This window comes from Urtica dioica, chromosome 5 (genome assembly GCF_054948205.1).
Source record: "Urtica dioica subsp. dioica isolate 48M chromosome 5, U.dioica_male_clone48M_v1_H2, whole genome shotgun sequence".
NCBI classification, from domain to species: Eukaryota; Viridiplantae; Streptophyta; class Magnoliopsida; order Rosales; family Urticaceae; genus Urtica; species Urtica dioica.
This window is the reverse complement of record NC_142760.1, coordinates 556,596-580,970: the sequence shown is the minus strand read 5'-3', so window position 1 is coordinate 580,970 and position 24,375 is coordinate 556,596. Positions and strand designations below refer to the sequence as shown.

Genomic DNA, 24,375 nt, shown 5'->3' with positions numbered 1-24,375 from the left:
TCTCAAAGCTAAACATGACTTCACTGATTATTCAAAAAAAAAAAAAAACTATTTTTTGTGTAAAAACCATGCTACTTTAGTTAAAAAGTGCATTTTTTTTTACCAATTAGGCTGTTAAGCTATTTTTTTTTTTGTAAAAGTCGATTAAAATAAACAGAACATAGTTACGATCCATATTTAGTCCCAAATATCTGGTTTCGTCCCTGCGCGCATATATTTCATTCTAATTCCATGGCAGTAGAAAAAAAAGATATAGTAAGATATTTGATTTTTGAGCTGAAGCCATGATTTGTTTTTTGTGAAAAAAGAAAAGAAAAGAATAAGCTATGATTTGTTTGTCCTCATGCTGTCCGATTGTACTCTGATTCATCACTGTCTTCTAATGAATGAAGCACAAGAGCAAGTACTGGAATCATTTGCTGAATTGTTATCAAATTCAAGAATTATGGAGGCTCTAAAAAAAACAAACAGCACACACATAAACACACACCGGTACATAAACACACACCACACGGCCGGGAACACACATAAACGAACACACACAGTTTATCATTAATCACGAAACACCAGTTTATCATTAATCACAGACACCAGTTTATCATTAATCACGAATCACAAAATACAAAATAAAATCATAGCCTCAGAAGGAAGGCAGTAGGTATGAAATAATCACGAGTTTATCATTAATCACGAAACACCAGTTTCCTCATCATGGACTGCTGTGAGCAAATTAAGATACTAAATAACAATCAATAAAAATAAATAAGGCCTCATAGAGAAGATTAGGTTTGTCTACACAATATTTCGGACATATGCTTGTCAAAAATCGATTAATCATAGGCCAATTAAAAACTAACATTCAAAGACATTTGTAGCTAATATTATACTCGAAACATGGAAACATGAATTATGTTTGTGATAAAAACAAGAGTGATACCTGAGAGACTCACGGCCGGACTTCTTGGCTGAGGCTTCGACGGGTCGCGCCGGTTCAGACCGAGTCTGGCGCGAGGAAGAACGACGCCGGCCGGTTCAGATCGAGTCTGGCGCGAGGAATGAGCGGTCCGAGGCTGAGAAGTGGTGGCGGTCGGAGGCTGAGAGAGAGAGCGGTGGCGGTCGGAGGCTGGGAAGAGAGAGAGAGAGCGGTGGCGGTCGAAGAGAGAGAGAGAGAGAGAGAGAGAGAGAGAGAGAGCGGTGGAAGAGAGAGAGAGAGATCGGTGGCGGTCGGAGGCGGTCGGTGGCGGCGACAGGGGTGGGAGAGAAGAGAAATCGGGGAGAGAGAGTTTTTTTTTAGGTTTGGCTCGGATAAAATGAAAACCCGAGCGGCTGTATAATTTATACAGAGTTTTGAATTTGGGTGCGACTTTGTCGCACCCATTGGCACCTTTGGGTGCGACTTTCTCGCACCCAATGACCTGTTTTAGTGGTTTCGGGTGCGACTTTGTCGCACCCATTGACATTTTCTAAATAAAGGGGGAAGTTTTGGCCGCCGAAAATTTTAGATCATGTAGGTGCGACTGAGTCGCACCCAATACTTTAGAGAAAGTATTGGGTGCGACTAAGTCGCACCCAATAGTGTCACCACACTTTTGGGTGCGACTAGTCGCACCCAAAGTCAAAAAATTTCGCGAAAATTTTCCAGCGCTTAATTGATTTTTGGGTCCGACTATTCGCACCTGAAAGTCTTATTGGTGCGACTTTTAGGTGCGAATAGTCGCACCCAAAAGTTATCCGCACCGGAAAACTGTTTTTGTAGTAGTGTGTGTATGTACATGAGCAACAGGATGCTCAACATCAATCCCAACTGACATACAATAATCATCGAATGTTTGGGATGTAAATTCACCGGCATTATCAAGCCTGATTTTCTTAATTGTATGATCAGGAAATTGAGCTTGTAATTTAATTATTTGAGCAAGTAATTTCGCAAATGCCATATTGCGAGTTGATAACAGACAAACATGCGACCACTTGCTAGAGGCATCTATCAATACCATGAAGTATCGAAATGGACCAGATGGTGGGTGAATAGGCCCACATATGTCACCTTGAATACGTTCAAGGAACGTAGGTGATTCTGTTTCAACCTTTCCCGGTGAAGTCCTTATGATAAGCTTTCCAAGAGAACAAGCTTTACATGGGAAAATATTACCTTGAGGGATCTTCTGGCCCTTCAATGGATGCCCATGTGTATTTTCAATAATTCTTCGCATCATAATAGAACCAGGATGACCCAAACGATTATGCCATGTCGTTAAAATTGAAGACTCAATGACTACCAAATTTGATTCTATCGCATTTATATATGTGTAGTGCAATCCAGTAGGGAGCATAGGTAGTTTTTCTAAAATTTGTTTCTTTCCGAATTTGGATGTCGTAAGACACATATATTTCATGGTGCCTTCAGTTATAGACTGAGTATTAAATCCATGAGAATATATGTCATTAAAACTCAACAAGTTTCGTTTGGATCTCGGTGAAAATAAAGCATTATTTATATTGAATTCTGTTCCATTTGGCAGTGTGAAATTTGCCTTACCAATACCTTCAATCAGATCTACAGGACCTGATATTGTATTCACAAAATTTTTCGTTGGTTTTATCATTGAGAAAAACCTTTTATCATTCAAAATAGTATGCGTTGTTCCACTATCCGGTATGCAAATTTCTCCAGTACCAACCATTTGGTTCGCCTCACAATTTGCTTTTTCCATATGATAACTTCAGATCAAAACAAAAATAAAGTTAATGAGAAAGACGTACTTATATTATATAATACTAATGTGTTACAGAGTCTTGAAAAATATTACACATATTATACATAATTATATTTAAGTAACTAGGTGAAATACTGGACTTTACTTCATTCCCAAGCATGGGAAAAACATACATGCATCATTAATCTAGAAGTCTTCTGTGAAAACAGCAGAATCAGCAACAATGTGCGCAAGATCACCATCGAAGTCGGAAGCATTAAGATGAGTGGAGTCATCTAAAGGTTCTTGGTCAATAAAGTTGACCTCTCTTTCTTTCCCCTTCAAGGATGCTTTATATAGATTGCACAAATGTTGAGGAACACGGCAAAGTCTAGACCAGTGTCCTTTTGTGCCACATCTATGACAAACATCTTCACTACCCTTGGAAGTACTTGGGTATTTTCCTTTTTTGTGTGGATAATCGTTATTCTTTTCATCTTGCTGCTTCTTATGATAATCTTTCGTGGTATTATTGTAAGAATGGTTATGATTATAACCACTTCGACCACGTCCGTATCCACGTCCGCGACCATGACCACGACCACGACCACGACCACGACCTCGACCTCGTCCTCGACCCGGAATATAGTTCCGTTGTTCAGTTTCTTCGGAGTTGACAGCGTTTACTTCAGGTAACGCTTTTGAACCTGTCGGACGGGATTGATGATTCTTTATCAGTGGTGAACGTCTTTTCCAGCATGTCATGATCTGTCTTTTGGTCTCCACAAAATCTTAGATGAGATACTATTCGGAACATCGCAGAGTTATATTCGCTGACCTTTTTGAAATCTTGGAACCGTAAAGCGTTCCATTGATCACGGTATACTGGAAGCATGATCTCCTTTTGGTGAAAATATCTGTCCCTCAACTCCTTCCAGAGTAAACTTGGATCTCTGGTGGTGATGTATTCACTTTTCAATCCCTCGTCAAGATGTCGACGAAGGAAAATTGAAGATTTTGCCTTGTCTATATTTGACGAGGTATTTTCTTCAGAAAGTGTTTCCAGTAAACCCAAAGATTCCAGATGCATTTCTACATCCACCTTCCAAGGCATGTAGTTTTGGCCTGTGATGTCTAGAGGACTGAAATCGAGCTTGACGAGATTTGCCATGATGATAACTATTATGAAATATAAAATTTCTTAGATTAATAATTAAAGACATATAAGTCTACAAGAATTGTAAGGAATAAAAATAAATACATGAATCCAAACATTACTACAACGAAATAAAATTCTTTCGGTGGAATTTCTATGGTAGAAATATAAGCATTAAACATTACAATAAATATGGCAATAAAGACTAGTAGTAAGCGAGACATTTTGAGCTTGTACCGAAAAAATAGTAGGAGAAGAGAAAAATATGTATGAGGTAGAAAAATTTGAGATTTTTGTGTGGTTAAAAATGAGTTGAATAGATATGTATTTATAAGGTAAAATATAGCCGTTTATAGCCGTTATATTACCGTTGGTATTTATTAATTTTGTGATAAAAATTATTGTATTTAAGCATAACAATGTGTAATAAACAATATGTATATGTACGAGTATTGAAAAGATATAGCCAATCAAAGTAAAATATTAATTAGAGCATAAATTTGCAATTAATAGCATTTTTCTATAAGGTGGCAGAGCCTCCTGTATATAGAAAATTGATATTAATTACAAGTAAGATGTAGTTCACATCACTTTACTATAAGGAGGCAGAGCCTTCCATATGTATAGTACTATGATGTTATACATTAACAAAGTTAAAATATTGTAAATCACATCATATTACCATAAGGTGGCAGAGCCTCCTGTGTATAGTAATCTGGCGTTATACAATAAATAATAGTTATACGAGTTTTAGTGTTTAGAGTATTATACCTCCGAATCGATCTTGACGAGAGTGATCGTGCTGATAACGTGTTATGAAAACCAAATGAATAACTTGAATTGAATACTCTTCAAACACTAATATGGTGAGAATTTAGAAGAGGAGAATATGAAGAGTAGAGAGAAAATGGGAGAGGAATTGTAGGAATTTTAGGGATGGATTTTTCATTCACCATCCTCATGTATTTATAGTGAAAATTTGTGTACATTAGTCAAAAGTTAGGTGTAGGGTAATTAATTATCTACATCATATTTTTGACTTTATTTACCCTATATTTTTGACCTATATGAGCATACCAATTTATTTACAACAATGACCAATATATACATACATATATATATATATATACATACATATATATATATATATATATATATATATATATATATTAACATAGAAATTGTTATTCTGCCCGTCAAATAAATTTTAAATCGAGACGTTTGATTTGGATTTCTTTTTAGATTAAGCCTTTTGAATTCTCGTCCAATAGAATTTTTTTTTTTGTTTTGAAAAATTGTGGACTAGACTTCATTCCACATCAGTGCAAAACAAAGGTTTGTCTATAATAATTGCAGAGATTACATGAGGTGGGGCATTGTTGTCCCAAATAGCAATATTATTAAAATTTAAAGCAAATTGAGCAAGAATGTGAGTTAGGACATTCGTCGAATGAGGGGAGAAAAGGAAGTTACAAGCTGCAAAAGTGGCTGAGAGATCGAGAATGTCGTCGATGACTAGATCAAGTTCAATGCACGACGAAGTCGTAGACGACAGAAACTGAACGATAGCAAGACAGTCAGAGATGATAGTGACCTGGTGGAGATCGCGTTCTTTTGCAAGATGGAGACCTTCGAGGATTGCCTTGGCTTCTGCTATGCCCGGAGCAAGGAGGGTGTGGATAGGCGCTATGCAGGAGGCGAGTACTAATCCCGTAGTGGTCCGGATAAATACTCCTATGCCACAGCGATGGGCGGAGGTTCTGATCGTTGCGTCGACAGTGATGATGGTGTTGGAGGCAGATTGACAAGCGCGGCTGAAGGAGTTCGTGGGAGCTCTTGCAAGGGGAGGGATGTCTGCAGTGGAGGGATCTCGAGATCGGGACTGGAGACCATCTAAGAGACGGGAGGTCCAATCTAAGAGAAACTGGGGATCGAGGCGAGGTTTGTTTACTTGATTGCGGTACGTCCATCGTGACCAAGCCAGGGCCACAAAGAAACGAAAGGCGTCGGGGCTGAGAGTCGTAGCTGCGTCGAAGAGGAAACCTAAACAGTCCGAGGTAAAGCGGGGATCTATAACATGGTCTAGATCCCAGCTTTGCCAAAGAGCATAGGCATCAGGGCACGTCCAAATTGCATGAGTTACCGTCTCGTGAGCCGATCTACAAAACAAACAAACAGGGTTAGAAATAATTTTCCTCCTCGTGAGGGTGTCATTGGTTGGTAGCCATTTATGGATGAGTCTCCAAAGGAGGTTTTTATTTATTTTAGGTGTAAGATTGAGTTTCCAAAGACACTTCCACCATGACGCCGAAGAATTGGAGCTTGACGAGGCAGTGGTTATCTGAGGGTAGAAAGCTTGGTAACATCCTCTCTTGACATTGTACTCCCCGTATTTTGAATAGTGCCACCTAAGACGATCCTCAACATCACGGGAGCTTATGGGAATGTCGAGAATAAGGGCAGCATCCCTGGGGTTGAAGACAACCTTAATGAAATTAGAGTCCCAATCTCTATTGCCTAGACGGAGATCAGTCACCATTGTGTCATCCGGGATGTACGGTTTTTCGATGGGGGAGAAAGAGGTGGGCCGGGGCAGCCATTTGTCGTGAAGAACTCGAATGTTCTAACCATTCTCTACCCGCCATCGAGCCCCGGAGAGAGCAAGTTCACGTCCCCATAGGAGACCTCGCCAGAAAAAGGAACATCGGTTTGGGATTTTGGCCTTTATGAAGGTAGTGTTGCGGTGGTAGCAAGCTTTTAGGACTTGGGCTGTGAGGGAATTTGGATTGCGAATGATTCACCACCATCCGATTTACTTTTACAAAGGCGTTGCCAAGTGCACCAATGTGTTTTCTTTTTTTCCTCGGCTGAGTCCCACCAAAATCGTGCTAAGAGCCTATGAATTTCGTTGATCAACTGTTTCGGGAGGCGGAAACGGCTCATGGCGTAGCTAGGGATGGCTTGAACGATAGATTAAGTATATTGAAACTTGTTTTTGAATGTGGTCGAATCACAATTGCAAAGAAGAAAATTTTAGGTTTATGCATGTATAAAGAAAATTGATACATTCTTATTGTAATTGAAATGATTTTTTTTTATACGAAGTCAAACAAGCTTCGAGCAAAGATCTGGGCTCCGCATGCATATTTAAACAAAAATGTGTTTTATAAAAAATTGTTAGACTGAATTCAACATGGTCTCACTCTTCGCTTATTCGCTTGAACCTTGCGGTTGTGATATATATTGTAATCTATTGATCGACAATCCATTCTTGATCTAATTATGGTCTTACTTCTATATATATTGTAATCTATGCATCAAACAGTGCCGAGAAAAGATTAATTAGATAGCAACTTTCTTTCAATAATGCTAAACTATCGTAAATTTCTTTTCATTGACCATGAAGACCTTGCCTTTTTTTTTTTGGATTAATTACAAAAAATCCCCCCCAACTCTGGAGTCGGTAACAAACTGCCCCCTCAATTCGAAAAAGCCACAAAAAATTATCTGAACTTTGGTTTTCATCGAGTTTTGCCCATTCCGTCAATATTCGGCAGTTAAATCTATCTCCGAGACACGTTTTAGTCACGTGAGAACTTATTTGAGGTTATAATTGTATTTTTACCATATCTATTTTATTTATGGGATTATTTTATTTCTAAACAATTTTTTATATAAACCCTCGCCCAACTCCACGCTCTCAACCCTCGCCGCCGAGTTCTTCACCATCGCCGCCGAACCACACTCTCGTCATTAATCCGACACTCTCGTCCAATCAACCGTCCTCCTCCCCCAATCCGCCACCAAACCCACTCCAAAATCCTAATCTCCGTCCCCAAACAAAAACCCCCAATCAGAACAATTAAATCCCAATCCAACGACAAAAATTCCTCCGCCTCGCCGGCGACTGAGTACTCTCTGCCGTCTGCAACCTTTACCTTATCTTCGATGGAGTCCAGTACGGAAAGTTTCCCTCTCATCGACTTACTCGTCTTCCTCTCTCTCTCTACTTCGTCGTCGTTCAAAGTCAAGATATTGTCGAAGCCAGACGACACCGATGAGCCTAGTGTCTCCAAACTCGCAGACCATCTCCGACCCAGAAAGCCCTTCAAAGCAACCAAATTCTTCTCCCTTTCATCACCCAATTTCTTTGTTTCACTTTCTGTGAATATAAACGTATATTGGAATTTCCTGCGCCACCCCCATTTTGTTTCACTTTCGTTATTATGTACTTTGCGTTCAAAAGGGGCTTTCTTGAGAGATGTTCAACGTGTTGTTGGGAACAGGTTTGTGGCGACGGAGGAAAAAGACAAACCGGTGAATGAAGTTATGATGTGCAGAAGCCGGATAATAACACTGGTAATTCTGAGACTTTACAGCACTGGGCTCGTTCCAAATGAAGTGGCCTTGCAAAGAAGTCGAACAACAACCCTAACTCCCTAGCGCAGCAGACCCGCCGCGATTTGACAGTTTCTTCGCCTGAGAATAACCATAGTGGACCCGAGAACATATTTTATGAAGCCCAAGAGAGGCACGTGGTCGAGAAAGACGAGACATGGAGTTCCTTGGCCGAGAGGTCTCTAACCCCAATGAACCTCCGTTGAGGAAAGAAAGAACTCCGCGCATGCTCAAGTCTGCTTCCTTTTCTACACTTGTCCTGGATCCTATTTATTATGTTGAAATGAAGGGTAAAAAGATAATTTCCCTCATTTTAATTGCTAACGTGCATAAAAAGTGCACATTTATTAGACGGTAACTGAGAAATGTTGACGGAAGGGGCAAAAATCGAAAAAAATCAAAGTTAAGATAATTTTTTGTGGCTTTTTCGAATTGAGGGGGCAGTTTGTTACCGACTCCAGAGTTGGGGGGGATTTTTTGTAATTAATCCTTTTTTTTTTGAAAAGTAATAAGATGCTACTTTTTAGGGATAGCAATCTTTTTAATGTTGGACCTATTATTTCTCAAAGCCCATTACGTGGGGTTTGTAAGTGGGAAAGAATTGTGGCCCAAGTGTATTTACTTATTAGTTTAATAATAATAATGAGATAATTCTTATTGGTTAATTAATTGAAGGTAAATTTCTATTATACCCTGATGGTGAGTCTATATAAAGAGAAACCCTAGGGATTGGTCCTCTCTCACCCTATTACGTAGTTTTCCTCTGTCATCAAAAGAAAACTCTGAAGTCTAAAGATGTCAAGAGAGAGAAACCAATTCCGGTGATCATCCGCTGCCGTCACCGTCACTCTCGTCATGGATCGAGGTAGGTTTTTCTCAATCTCTAATGGTCTGTGAAAATCATATAGTTCTAAGATCTTGGTTTATTAAGATCGTTAAAATTATGCTTACATGTGGTATCAGAGCCTTGCTTATAAAACTTGTGATTTTCCGTTTATGAATTATTTTATTTTGCTATTACTGGATGAAATTATGTTGGTCCATATGTGTTTGCGCTCATGTTTATGTCTCGGATTTATGGATATGATCGAGGCATACGCGATCTCATTATTATACCTGCTACAGCTTTGGTACGTTCAATTAATAATTTGAATCAACTGCTATTACGAATTCTTATTGTCATGTGTTCATTGTTTGAATTATCAGAAGCTTTCACCGATTATGTTAATTGATTGGGTCCAAATATAATGGGTATTGATATTCAGTGACTTGAGGAAAAGGTTTTATATGCATGTGTAGTCTTAGAAATTCACATTGACTCTATATCTACACATGGAGTGTAATATGATGCATCAAGTTTGTTTTTCCTTTATGCATGTCTCTGATGATGTTTTGTAGATGTTCATAGTGGGATAGATGCTTTTGTTTTTACGGTTGTCAATGCTCATATTTTTTTTTCTTTCATGTTTTTCTTGTTTTGTTGATGTGCATTACAAAGAAAGTACCCGTGCAAAAGTAGATATTCAATATGCGTATCTTCAATTTATGTATATTAATGATGAGGGTACGTATTACGTTTTCCTTTTATTGAAATTGAATTTTAAGGCTAATTAGTTTATTGCCTATTAAGAATAACAGATTCCTTTTAAGTGAATATCAGGATTTGACATATTTTGATTATCTTTTATTCATGAAGTTTGATTTTTTCTTATGCATATTACATCATTTTTTTTTTCTTAATGACCTGGCAAATTGAAATTATTTTATTGTTTAAACCTGATCACCAAAGTGATATGGTTTTATAAAGTCTTATATTGCCAAAGGATAATAATTATAGAATAATGTTTTATAAAATTATTTTATTTTGATATCCATATTATGATCAATTTGTTAGTCACCAAAGTGACCGAATTGTAAAGTTTTTTTGGGTGTCAATGAAAATAAATTCAATTACTCGTGTTTATGTGATGCTCTCAAGTTAAATGACATTATGAAATCTTAAAGTTTCTTCATGGGTAAATTGAAGTTCATGGTTATAAAATATTTTCGGATCGCCCAAAGGTCGATTATTCATTTTATAATTTATGAACATTATCGTGGTAAATTGATATGCTTGGTTAGGTATGTTTAGTATATCCAAAGATTGCAAATATATCTAATTCAAGTATGTCAATAACCTATTATGAAAAATATTTTATTTTTAGCATCATTTATGTATACCTTATTGTATATATTGTTGTTCTGCCCAAAGGTGACTTCAATATGTACCTCATGTTTATTTTACGTGTTCTGAATCTGTATTATAGATTAGGTTTATTACTCAAAGCATTAATGTGTTAGCATATATTATTTAATTTTGCAGCCTCTTTTCCTGTTTCTCTTCAGTCGCAAGCCACGTCTGTTATTACGTTCAATGGTCTTAATTTCTCTGAATGGTTTGAACAAGTTCAGTTTCACCTCGGTGTTCTGGATCTTGATTCGGCACTCTTAAGTGAGAAACCCGCTGCTCTAACTAATGCTAGCAGCGCTGACCAAAGATCATTCCATAAAGCTTGGGAAAGATCTAACAGACTGAGCCTAATGTTCATGCGAATGACTGTAGAAGACAACATCAAGTCCACATTTAAGAAAACTGAAAATGCTAAGGAATTTATGAAGTTTGTGGAAGAAAGCTCTGAGTCCGACTCGGCTGATAAGTCACGGGCTGGGGCACTAATGGGTAGGTTAACCACCATGAAGTTTGATGGTTCTCGTCGAAATAAAGAACATTGCAGCAAGACTGAAGACCATGGGAATGGAAGTGAATGAAAATTTCCTAGTAACGTTCATCCTCAATTCTTTACCTCCTGAGTATGGCACATTTCACGTGCATTACAACACTCTGAAGGATAAATGGAATGTGCATGAATTACAAAGTATGCTCATTCAAGAGGAAGCGAGGCTTAAGAAATCGGAAAATCATTCTGCCAATCTCGTTGGTCATAAAGGAGCTAGAAAGAAACCATGGAAGACTGAAAATGGCAAGCAAGGACTATCAAAGCTTAATGAGTCATCTGTCCAAATCCACAAGAAGGAACTAAGCAAAGATGCGTGCCGGTTCTGTAAAAAGACTGGGCACTGGCAGAAAGATTGCCCAAAACGTAAGGCATGGTTCGAAAGAAAGAGGATTTCTTACGACCCAAACCATAAGCCAAAATGAAAAATTCATCCTCATGGGAAACAGAGCCAAAGTCCAAGTTGAAGCCATTGGAACCTATCGTTTAGTTCTAGACACTGGGCATCATTTAGACCTTTTTCAAACCTTTTATGTTTCTTCTGTTTCTCGCAATTTGGTTTCCATATCTAAACTCGATAAAGCTGGGTATTCTTTTAATTTTGAGAATGGATGTTTCAGTTTATTCAAACAAAATCTTTTCTTGGGTTCTGGTATTCTTTGTGATGGTTTGTACAAACTAAAGCTTGATACCCTTTTTGCTGAAACTCTTTTAACCGTGCATCATAATGTTGGTACTAAACGTGGTTTATCTAATGAATCGTCTGCTTACTTGTGGCATAAACGTTTGGGTCATATATCCAAAAAAAGAATCGAAAGGTTGGTAAAGAATGATATCCTACCTAATTTGGATTTTACCGATCTTGGAGTTTGTGTTGAGTGCATTAAGGGAAAGCACACAAGACAGACACTTAAGAAATCAGCCACACGAAGCTCACATCTCCTTGAAATTTTACATACCGATATATGTGGGTCATTTGACGTTCCATTACTTGGTGGAGAAAGGTATTTCATCACTTTTATCAACGACTTTTCACGTTATGGATATGTCTATTTGTTGCATGAAAAATCTCAATCGGTAGATACCCTAGAGGTGTTTTTCAATGAAGTTGAAAGACAATTAGATAGAAAGGTGAAAATTGTCAGGTCTGACGGAGGTGGTGAATACTATGGGAGATTTAATGAAAGTGGACAGTGCCCTGGTCCATTTGCTAAGTTCCTAGAAAGCCGTGGCATCTGTGCTCAATACACTATGCCAGGAACACCACAACAAAATGGTGTAGCAGCAAGGCGTAATCGTACTTTAATAGATATGGTTAGGAGTATGTTAAGCAATTCTTCTTTACCCAAATCTTTGTGGATGCATGCTTTTAAGACCGCTGTATATTTATTGAACAGGGTTCCCAGTAAGGCAGTTCCTAAGACACCTTTTGAACTGTGGACGGGAAGAAAACCTAGTTTAAGGCACCTGCATGTTTTTGGTTGCCCAGCAGAAGTAAGAATTTATAATCCACATGAAAGGAAACTGGACTCAAGAACAATCAGTGGTTTCTTCATTGGTTATCCAGAAAAATCTAAAGGGTATCGATTATATTGTCCTAACCATAGTACGAGAATTGTTGAAACTGGTAATGCTAGGTTCATCGAAAATGGTGAAGTCAGTGGGAGTTTGGAACCACGTAATGTGGAAATCCAAGAAGTTAGAGTGCAAGTACCTTTGCATCTACCTTCTTCTCAAGTTGTTGTTCCTATTCATGTTGACCATGATAATGATTAGCAAGAACAACAAATTAACGACCAAGCATCATTGAATGATGTCGTACCAAATGAACCTATCATAGATGAACCACAAGAAATCGCATTAAGAAGATCTGTAAGAGGACGAAAATCCGTTATTTCTGATGATTATGTGGTTTATCTACAAGAGTCGGAATACGACTTAGGAATTGATAATGATCCAGTTTCGTTTTCACAAGCCATAGAAAGTGAGAATTCTATTAAGTGGTTAGACGCCATGAAAGAATAGCTAAAATCAATGGATCACAACGAAGTTTGAGACCTTGTTGAATTGCCTGAAGGTTGTAAAAGAGTAGGGTGCAAGTGGGTCTTCAAGACCAAGCTCGACTCAAATGGTAATATCGAAAGACACAAGGCTCGACTCGTTGCCAAAGGTTTTACTCAGAAAAATAGTGTTGATTACAAAGAGACTTTTTCACCTGTCTCTAAAAAGGACTCTCTGAGGATTGTTATGGCTATGGTAGCTCATTATGATTTAGAGCTCCATCAAATGAATGTGAAAACTGTCTTTCTGAATGGGAATTTAGATGAAGAAGTGTTCATGGATCAGACTGAAGGTTTTGAGGTTGACGGAAAGGAACATATGGTATGTAAATTGAAGAAGTCAATATACAGACTTAAACAAGCTTCCCGACAATGGTATCTCAAGTTCAACGATACTGTCATATCTTTTGGATTTAAAGAAAACATCGTTGACCGATGTATATATCTGAAGATCAGTGAGAGTAAGTTTATAATTTTGGTTTTGTATGTTGACGACATCTTGCTTGCAACTAATGATCTTGGTTTATTACGTCAAACCAAGGAGTTTAGAGATATCTCGTGATAGATCACAAGGATGGTTGGGATTGTCTCAGAAAGCATACATTAAAAAGTTCTTGAGAGATTCAAAAGGGACAAATGCTCTGCAGGTGTTGTCCAAAAAATGAATTGGAACGCAAACAAATGGAACAAATTCCTTATGCATCTATTGTTGGAAGCTTGATGTATGCACAGACTTGTACCAGGCCAGACATCAGTTTTGTTGTCGGAATGCTGGACAGGTATCAAAGTAATCCAGGAATAGATCATTGGAAAGCTGCAAAGAAAGTGCTGAGATATCTACAAGGAATGAAGGATCGTATACTCACTTATAGGAGATCTGATCACCTTGATGTGATTGGATATTTAGATTAAGATTTTGCCGGATGTGTGGATTACAGAAAATCCACTTTTGGCTATTTGTTCTTTTAACAAAATTAGTGATTTCATGTAAGTGTAAAGCAGTTTGTCATTGCTGCATCCACTATTGAAGCTGAATTCGTAGTATGCTTTGAGGCTACGACTTATGGTTTATGGCTGCGGAACTTTATTTCAGGACTTGGAATTGTCGACATTATCGCCAAGCCGCTGAAAATTTACTGTGATAATTCCGCAGCAGTCTTCTTTTCTAAGAAAGACAAGTATTCGAAAGGTGCTAAGCTTATAGAATTGGAATACTATGTCGATTAAAGAAGAAATTCGGAAACAAAAATGTGTCAATCAACCACATTAGCACAAAACTTATGGTTGCAGATCCATTAACGAAAGGATTGCCCCCTAAGGTATTTATTGATCATGTCGAATGAATGGGGATCCTTGGATGTCATCCTTGATGCAATTTATGTTTTATGTGATTGACACTTTGAGCTCGTTTATTTTGTTTCTGACATGAAGTAATGAATCTTGTTTTCTATTATGATTAGTATATACATGAATGCATTATATGGTCAAGATTCGGACCATTATGAATACCTTATTACGTGTCATGTTAGGTGTGAAGCTAGTATTGTGATACATGGAAGGGACTATGTAGATAAATTGACGTACAACCGCTATGATCGTTATTAGTTCTCATGCTTGATAATGACTTTATGATGTAACCGATATTATGATGGATTTATCTTATACTATGTGCACTTATGTTTTATTATTAAGATACATGGTATGCAATGACACATGGGCCAAGTGGGAGAATGTTGGACCTATTATTTCTCAAAGCCCATTACGTGGGGTTTGTAAGTGGGAAAGAATTGCGGCCCAAGTGTATTTACTTATTGGTTTAATAATAATAATGAGATAATTCCTATTGGTTAATTAATTGAAGGTAAATTCCTATTATACCCTGATGGTGGGTCTATATAAAGAGAAACCCTAGGGATTGGTCCTCTCTCAACCTATTACGTAGTTTTCCTCTGCCATCAAAAGAAAACTCTGAAGTCTAAAGAGGTCAAGAGAGAGAAACCAATTCCGGTGATCATCCGCTGCCGTCATCGTCACTCTCGTCATATTTCGAGGTAGGTTTTTCTCAATCCCTAATGGTCTGTGAAAATCATCTAGTTCTAAGATCTTGGCTGATTAAGATCGTTAAAATTATGCTTACATTTAATCCATCTCAACTTAATCTCTATAGAAAGATGATAAAAATTATCATAGCAAGTTATTGTCTCCAGAAGGAATTTTTTTTTTTTTTTTTTTGGGTGCATAATTGAATAGAGTTGTTTTGAAAGAGAAATTTCATTTTCTAGACCTAAAAGTTATGGAAATATCTCAATTAGACCCGTTAATTAAAAAATATCCAAAATTGGACTTTTGTACCAATTTTGGACAAAAATACCCTCAATTCAAAATAAACCTCATCTTCATCTCTTTCGTTCTCACTCTCTCACTTTCTCTCACTTTCTTAATGGTTTTAATGGTTTTGTCATGGTTTGAATAGTGTAGGATTGATAGGATATAAGATTAGAGTGGTTTTTAGTTATTTAGTGTTGATTTGAATAATGGAAGATAGGTGGATTTTTTTTTTTTTAAATCTGGGTATTATGTGTCGGATCCCGTCGGATTTCATCGGATTCGGTCGGATCCGACCGAATCCGATGGAATCCGACGGGATCCGACACAATCCGATGATCTTCAAAGAGAGGGGATTAATTTTTTTTTTTTTTAAATCTGGGATGGGATCCGACGGGGTCCAATTTTTTTTTTTTTTTAACTGGGTATTTTTCCCGACCGGATCCAACGGGATCCGATGGATTCTGACACGTTCCGATGAGATTCATGGATTTTTCCAAGTTTTTGAAAAAAAACTCACTATGGAATTTTTTCCAAAAACGATGCGAAACCCTCAAAATCGAAGCTGAACATATACCCAAAATCGACCACCGAAAATTCTAATCCTAGCGCAACCAATTCGAAGGTGACAAGAATTGTGATGAAGATGATTTGAAAATGAGAGAAAAATATGAGTTATTTGAATTTCAAGGGTATTTTTCGTCCAAAATTGGTACAAAAATCCAATTTTGTATATTTTTTAACTAACGGGTCTAATTGAGATATTTCCATAACTTTTGGGTCTAGAAAATGAAATTTCTCTTTTGAAATATGTTCTTCATGAAGTGATATAGTGATACTGAAGATATCTCTGAACTTCATAGTTATATCATATTTTCTTTCGTAATAATGGAAACCATATCATAAACTCCCAAAGAAGTCAAACAAATCTATATATTTATATATATGGTCTTCTTCATCAAGGAAAACACTGAGATCAATCTAGAAACCCCAACGAAGAGTGATCATCATGAAATGAGATTTAGTGTATCTGAACAAGAACACTATGATGATTTTAACCATAAATATACATAATAATAAACTGTGAAAATAATATATATATCTCAAATGCTCATTGGACTTAATGGATCATTTAGAGCTGCAATGGCCGTCTGTATCTTTATCTTCAAAAGATCTTTTTCTTCTTCATCCGCCTACCCAAAAAAAAAAAAAAAAAAATCAAATCAATATACTTATGTCAAACCTAACAACTTTTGTATAATTATTATATTCCTATAAACAATATATAGAGCGATTTCTTCTATTTGGGGAAATAGATATTTTGTATTAGAATATTGTGAACGAGCTCCACGAGTACACCAAGCAAATTCATATTTGTGTTTTTTTAATACATATAAATGAAACAATGACATATATTTATTGAATTAAAAGAAGGAAATCATGATAGTGATATGTAGGGTCTGGTTATAATAAGATAATTATGGGGGGTCATCGTGGCATTAGCATTTAGAGCCAGACAAATATGGAGAATAGTAAGTTGGACCAAAATTGAAAAATATTTTATTTAACCCCTCGTATAAATTTTATTGCTAGATAGTCGATGAGGATTAGTTATTTAGTAAAATATTCAAAATTTGTCTAAAATTAACAAAATAGCTACATGTTATTAAAAAAAATCGTAAATAATATCACGTGTCAGTAATTTTTTTGAAGTAAATCTTTTACAGATGTGTACGTTTTTTTTTATTTTTTTTTATTTTTTTTATTGATAGTGTTACTATTTATATAAAAAACTGACAAACTTTTACTAAAATATAAACTTATAATATAGACTATTTATCAAAGTGAAATTTTGCGTATAGAGACGGCCAATATGTCTAAATACAATTGTTTGCCGATACAGAAATACGTACACGCAAGCTATGAGTGTCCCATAATTAATATAATCCATAAAATTGTGAACACGAATAAACGCGTGGAAAAATGACTCGTGTATAAACTCTATCTCATTTAAACACGTGTATTTTATTTTTCTCGTTTTCTTGTTTCCAAATGGGTTACTAGTTTTCTCATGAACTTTCCGTGTGTTTTACGATTTATTGGCCAGAGATATTATACACATATTGATATATAGAGTTTCAAATAATGCATTTCCTGGGAATATCTACAAGATAGAAACAAAGAAAGTGTGATACATATGGAAAACATGTGTATTCGCACTACTGTAACAAAGAATAAATGAAAGTCACATTAAAGGACTTAATTAGTTGTTTCCATTAATTAGGACAATTATATTGCTATGAAGCCTTAATTAGTTGTTTTCATAGACTAACTGTGCCTCTGGATGCCTCAGCATAGCATTAACTGCCTTTTTTTTTCCTATCAATTAATATTGTATTAAAAGTACAAAACAAGCTAAAAATATCGTTGAAACTTGAAAACTCATGCTCAGTTTCATTTGGTCATGTTAGCCATTTTGACTTTTTAGAGTAGTACACGAGCTATAGTAGTTCATTGACTAACTGTGTCTCTCTCATTGAATAAGTGGGGGTTATATAATCAAAATATACATAAATGTGTCTCTCAAAATCTCGTGTTTCACAAAGATTCAAACTTCAATTTCATGCAGCTAATGATAATACATTCACGAAAATTGTAAATAATACAACCATAAAAGAAAGGGGGGAAAAAAACTGTAAGTAAAACATTTTTTTGTTGGTTGGATATGTACAAACAAATCCAGTTTGGTGATTTCGTTTTTTGTTTATTTTGACATCATAATATAATGATGGATGTCATCTAATCTCATAGACATATTAAACCAAAACTTTTGTCACACTTAATGGATTGTCCACTTTTTTAATTTTTATTTTCTTTACTTTTTTTTTATTTTTTTATTTTTTATTTTCCTTTCCATTCTTTCAAAGTGATTTCCAACTCATTAGATCCCCCACCATTTATACCTTTTGTTTTCTTTTTCAGGCCAAAAAAATCAAGAATTTATATGTTCTATGTTTGATATTGATTGAATGCTTCACTTGGAATAGGTATATAATAGAGAAATTGTCACATTTGCCATCAATTTCATAACATTTTCACACTTTCCATCAAAAGACTAATTTAGTCTAAAATATCACCATTTTTGTCAACAATATTAATATCTATTTTTGTCTTTTACTATATGTCAACATTGTTGACATAGATATCAACAGTGTTTATTATTTTATTTATTTAGGACGCTTTTGGGTTTTATTTATTTATTATTTTTTTTTTGGAAAACACTGACCAGGTGTCGGTGGGACCCACTTTAAATCAGTTTACAAATTATTGGTTGCATATTCATAAACGTAAAAAAAAAAAAAGCTGATTATATATCATAGACTAATAGAAAGTGATTTAATTAAAGAAAGAAAAATGTGATAAGTTTTTTTTTTTTTTAAGAAGTAAAAGTGAAAGTTGAGAGAGGAGAGAGACTAACCTCAATGAAGACTGTCTTAAAAAGCCTCCCAGAGAAAGCAGAGATATTAGCTGTGATTATCTTAAGCTTTAGAGACTCAAACACTTGACACAATTTCACCATTGTGTCTCTTCTCTTACTACACGTCAGACTCACCACCAAAGTCTTCTCTCCCATGTACGTCACTCTTAGCTGATCACACCCATTTTTTCAATTCAAACTCTACTAAATAAATATTAATTATCACTCCCTAATCTAACCTAATAGATATCTGTTTCTAATTAATTAATTAATTATGGAGATAGAGAAAGAGAGACTAACTTCAAGAACTTCAATCGGTGAAATCGAGCCGGAGCTCGATCCCGCTGAATCGTACATCGGTTGATTCGTCATCTTTTTCTTCTTCTTCTTCGACGTCAACAAAATTGACAAATCTTGGTGATCAAAATACCCATCATTAAAAACCGAATTATTATTATTGTTTATTATTAGCTTATTGCTTGACTCAAGCTCCATAATCTCAGATTGGATTCTTCTCTCTTGCTCGTGCAGCTCTTGGATGTACTCAATCGCGTCCTTGATTATCGAAGCTTTGTCCATCTAAAATTATTTTTTTGTATGTTTTAAATAAATTAAAAAAAAATTGAGAATATTATAATTGACGTAAATGCTACGATAAAGGACAAGAAAAAAAAATTTAGTGGCGTGGATAATAGCGCCTTCTTATTTTATACAAATACAATAGTTAATCAGAGGCGAATTAAATAGAATAATATTATATTGCGTAAAGCAGTAACCACTTATTGTTGTTTTGTTAATAATAATAATAGAGTGATTAAGATTAATCAATTGACCTTGCTAATATTGGGGACCACGGCTCTTAAGGCGAAGAGCCTCTCGTTGAGCTTCTTCCTCCGATTCCGTTCCGACACGATGTTCTTCGACGCCGCTGACGTGGACGCCGCTCCGTCCGGCGAGCTCGAGTAGTACCCCGAAAACGCCTCATCCAACCCCCAGCTGCCACGTGGCACACCCATTATTGGTTATCATGTATTGAATCACAGCGTATCGTAGCGTACATACCTGTCCAGCTCTTCGGTTTGGAGGAACATATTGGTCTCCCAGTAGTGCTTGTACTCTTCACCAATGTTGTCCATGGCTTGTGGTTTTAATTATGAAAAGAAAAAAGAAAAAGAAAAAGAGAAAAAAGAAAATGATATAATTGTGCTTTTCTTCACTGGGATGAGTCTGTTTTTATAGCTGCCCGGGCTCACCAGATTACTATTTTCTTTGGAGATCCCAATACTTTCCTGAATTTGCAAAATAGTATTCAATCACGTGGTGACTTGTGTTTAGTTGTTCCATTGATTTCAAATTTTTTTTTTTTTTTTAAATTTCTATGGCCCGGGAAGAAAATGGAATATAGGATAAACTGGGTCATGACAATTGTACACGCCCTTGGAGATTATGAAATTGATTTATATGCATCTAGTTCTCCAAAGTATTTCAACTATTGCCCGGGACAGAGCCACTTTGGGCCCACGAGGGACAGATGTCCCCTGAACTTTTAAAAAATTACAATATTTTTCCTAAATTTTTTAGTAATTTTTATATTTTGGCTCAAATTTATTTGATTTTTTCAAATTTACATCCCTGAATTGCTTTTTCAAATTTGCCCCTATTTGAATTTCTGACTCTGCCACTGGCCGGTAGAGGACCATATCCCTCATTATTATTATTATTATTATTATTATTATTATTATTATTTTACTTTATACACTACATTTGATATTATTTTATGGCTTAATCATTGGCCACGCTAAGTTTAATTATACTCAATGGGAATATAATTAAATGTTAATATCTTAATGTAAAGTTGAGATACTACTATTTGATTTTAAAAATTGTTTAAGAGATACAAAACTTTCATGTTTCCGTTGAAATTAAACAAATTATATGAACTATTTCTCTTATTCAAGTCACTATTAAGAAAAATATTTTGATCTAAAAAATGTAAACCTTTAGTCTATTTTATATTTTAAATAATTTGTTTATTGACGACTATTCTATTTGCAAGTGTTAGCATATGTCATTATTATAGCCTTTAAAGAGATTAGTCTTTTATCGTTCACTTTGTTTTTCATAGCATACAAACCTCTCCTATCAGGTCTAATTTTCTTATTATCAAGTCGAAATCTCTAGCGTTGTCCCTTAATCTTCATTGTATCAAGTTTAAAAGTTGTCCATGTAATTTTCTTCTATAGAGTTGCAATTTTTTTGTTCATTGTGATTCGTTTTTTATTGCACCGTTTGAGTTTGATGCTCTCTAATCGAAGTTTTGTTGATTATTTGAGGATCCTGAATTCGGTTGATTTCATTATTTCTTTTTTTTTTCGTTGGGGATTTTAAGTTGCCTTGATTTGATTGCTTATGGATTTTGTGCTTGTCATAAGGATGATCAAATTTAGTCAATTAATGATAAATTAATAATTAACATGTTGGATTGGATCACATCTGGCCTAAATATGATTAACATATTATTATTTCAATTCTAATTCAGATAAAATTAATTATTAAGTGCATAAAAGAATCATAATAATTATACTCAACTTAATAACGAATTAATTAACAATGTAGGATCATGATTTCCACAAATCGTAAAATATTCTTACTCCGCCTACTTAGTAGACTTTCCAATCGTAGAAGGATTATCATAACACTTACATTGCAAATTATTCCATATATTGTTTTTAGTTTCGAGATATTTGGAAATACAATAAGATTTGGTTTTCCGATATATTCATTTGGAGAAGATTCTGTTATCGACTTTAACAAAATGCGTCTAGGATTTTTTTATTTTTATTTTTATTTTTTATAAAGGCACGAGTTTTCTTTAGTTGCACACAATTGACTTATCTCTCTCGTCTTCTCTTTTGGTTTGAGTTCTTCATCAACAACTAGTGAGAAAATTACTTTCAATCTTTATGCGCAGTAGCAGAGACTTGATCGTAACATGTATTTAATTTGCTCATGGAAGAAATAGGGATCACTATTCCAAAAGGAGCTTAGATTGTAGTTGGAAATCGGAGGAGATGACAGTTTGAGAAGCAGTATGTAAATTTGAGTCTTTGTGCCTTTGATCACAGCCTGGCTCACATCGCCTTTCAAATTAAATGCTTTTTCATTGAATGAGTTATCAATTCTCTGTGTCCGACTTTTATTATGCATTGATTGCTTGCTTGCTTATTTATTTGTCATGCTTAAGTGATTAGAGAGCCAAGTTTGTCTTACATAAAATCTTTTTAATTCCTAAACATTAAAAGTTAGAAAAGCCAAATTTTGCTTATCGAACAATAACATCCTTTAAATATATCTCTTTAAAAAATAAAAAAAATTTCCATCTAGTAATGCTACAAGCCTCTTTCAAATATGACTATGATTATCTATTCGATTATATACAAGTAATGTTTGATGAAACAATTGTTTTATTTGACGTGTCAGAAACTCAAATATGGGTTTTGATGGATGTTATATTGTAGTATGTTATTTTGTTATTTGCATCCAATAATTGCGTTGATAATGGTGCACGACTTTGACAAAATAGAAAGATCTTCAATGCGGCGCTGAACAATGCTTTTGACTTTCATTTCTCCACCATTTTTATATTTATTGATGCGGTTTCTATGTTGTTCTATAACTATTGCTAATTTTACATTTTACCATTATAGTGACATGCGGGTTTGATTAAATTCCTCTTGATTAACTATTCTTTGTTGCGTAGGTAAAAAAGTTATCTTCTTCCAACTCTATTCCCATGTATTGTATATCCTGATTAATAATTAAGGTCTTAATTTATTTAAAAAAAAAGTTCTATTCATTTATTCTATAATTAGAGACAAATTGATAAGTTCTGTGTAAAATACAAAAAAGTGATATTTCAACTTTGTTATGTTTAATATTGAATAAATAATGGTCTCACCATTCACCATTCACCATTATGTCTATTACTCATGTCAAGCTCAACTTTTTCTTTTTATTAGCATATATTATTATTCCTATTATTATTATTGATTTAACCAGAATCCTGATTTTTCTCTCCCTCCATTCTGTCTCTGTCCTCCGCAATATCATTATCCTCGCCTAGAGGCTCACCGACCAACAACTTTTAGTTTGTTATTTAACAAGTTTAGCCCTAAAACAAATGGATCACAACACAATGAAATATCGATTAGGCTTCCATCCGATTGCAAACCTATATCGGGACGTCAAAAATAGAGGGAAATGACATAATGAGAGTCGTTTTTCTATTTTACAATTAATATTTTAAAATATATTAAGAAAAGTTTGTTGATATATAAAAATGTTACAACAATTGTCTCGCGATAAACACATGGTATCGAAAACTTGAGACTTCTAGTGTGTGATTGTGCTGAGAGCCTCCATTTTTTTTTTATAGATGCAAGTTTGAAGATCCATGATTAAGTATTTGTTTGTAATTGCACCATGATTTTTATTTGAATAACAGTGAGTTAGTGTTTATTTGTATACGAATGATAATATGATCATATTTTTTTTTTCAATTTGACTAATCTTTGTTCTGTCGTCTTTGCTTCTTTTTAAAATTATGCTCGGAAGACTTTGCTCTTAACTTATAAACAATTTGTTTCTCATTTCAATAGTCCTCGAGCCGTTTATATTGGACCATTTGTAGCTATAGACCTATAGTTATTTGGTCGGAACGTCCATTATTTTTTGGCGTTCAAACTATTTTAATGCTTAACAATAACAGTGTAAAAATTGTTTTATTTTGTTCACTTTTAGAGTGACACTAACATCTGCCCATTTTGAAGTTAAAATATTTGTTAAGATTCAAAGATTTGAAATGTCATATAGCTAACCATGTAATTTAGACAAATTTAGCATGCATTTGTACTAGAAAAAAGACAAATTTAGTCGCAAAATGACAATTTGGACCGAGAGTACGCCAAAATGACAATTGGGACCGAGTGAAATTTCTTGGAAACAAGATATATCCATTAACAAACGACAATTTCAAGAAAAATAGATACAAAAGCCAATGTGAACGCACATGTATAATAATTCTTGGAAGAGAGAGCCACGAAGAGATTGAGAGCGACGTGATGGGAAATTATGTCATACGTAAATGAACGGTATTGCGTAGAAATGACCGTGTGTTTGATAATCTATTGTTGTTATGATGACTTTGCATAAAACAAATATATTCAGCTACTTGATTAGTTAATCTTACAACGAGTCCAAGCCGTAGAGTCCCGTGTTCCGTGGCCGGAGAATTCCTAGCAAGGTAATTATTAATTATTAATTAGTTGCACTTTTTTTTTTGTTTAATTAGTTGGGGGTGTGTGCTTTATAATAATGTGAGTTTTGTATAAGCTTTAAATGGGAAAAAAAAAAAATTCAGGAATTATTTTCTTACTTTTGGTAATTAATTAACCATACTTTTTTTTTTGTGTGTAGTCAGTTGCTAATT

At 35.1% G+C, this 24,375-nt stretch overlaps 2 protein-coding genes and 1 non-coding gene across 3 annotated transcripts; all 3 read right to left on the bottom strand.

Annotated features, from left to right (window-relative positions):
- Positions 1-636: 636 nt before the first annotated feature.
- On the bottom strand, positions 637-718 carry LOC149394637 (small nucleolar RNA U83). The gene has a single exon (XR_016297310.1). It is a non-coding gene; the product is annotated as a small nucleolar RNA U83 (small nucleolar RNA).
- Positions 719-5,161: 4,443 nt separating this feature from the next.
- Positions 5,162-6,391, bottom strand: LOC149394636 (uncharacterized). Its single transcript, XM_089615261.1, has one exon. It carries the CDS (start codon positions 6,389-6,391, stop codon positions 5,162-5,164), a length of 1,230 nt encoding a protein of 409 aa, XP_089471387.1.
- A 9,933-nt stretch (positions 6,392-16,324) lies between these two features.
- Positions 16,325-20,115, bottom strand: LOC149394635 (transcription factor bHLH35-like). Its single transcript, XM_089615117.1, has 5 exons — positions 19,950-20,115; positions 19,721-19,883; positions 19,188-19,466; positions 18,888-19,058; positions 16,325-16,602 (listed from the first exon to the last, which is right to left on the bottom strand). The coding sequence occupies exons 1-5, from the start codon at positions 20,021-20,023 to the stop codon at positions 16,513-16,515; spliced, it is 777 nt and encodes a 258-aa protein (XP_089471243.1). The 5' UTR covers positions 20,024-20,115; the 3' UTR covers positions 16,325-16,512.
- Positions 20,116-24,375: the final 4,260 nt, after the last annotated feature.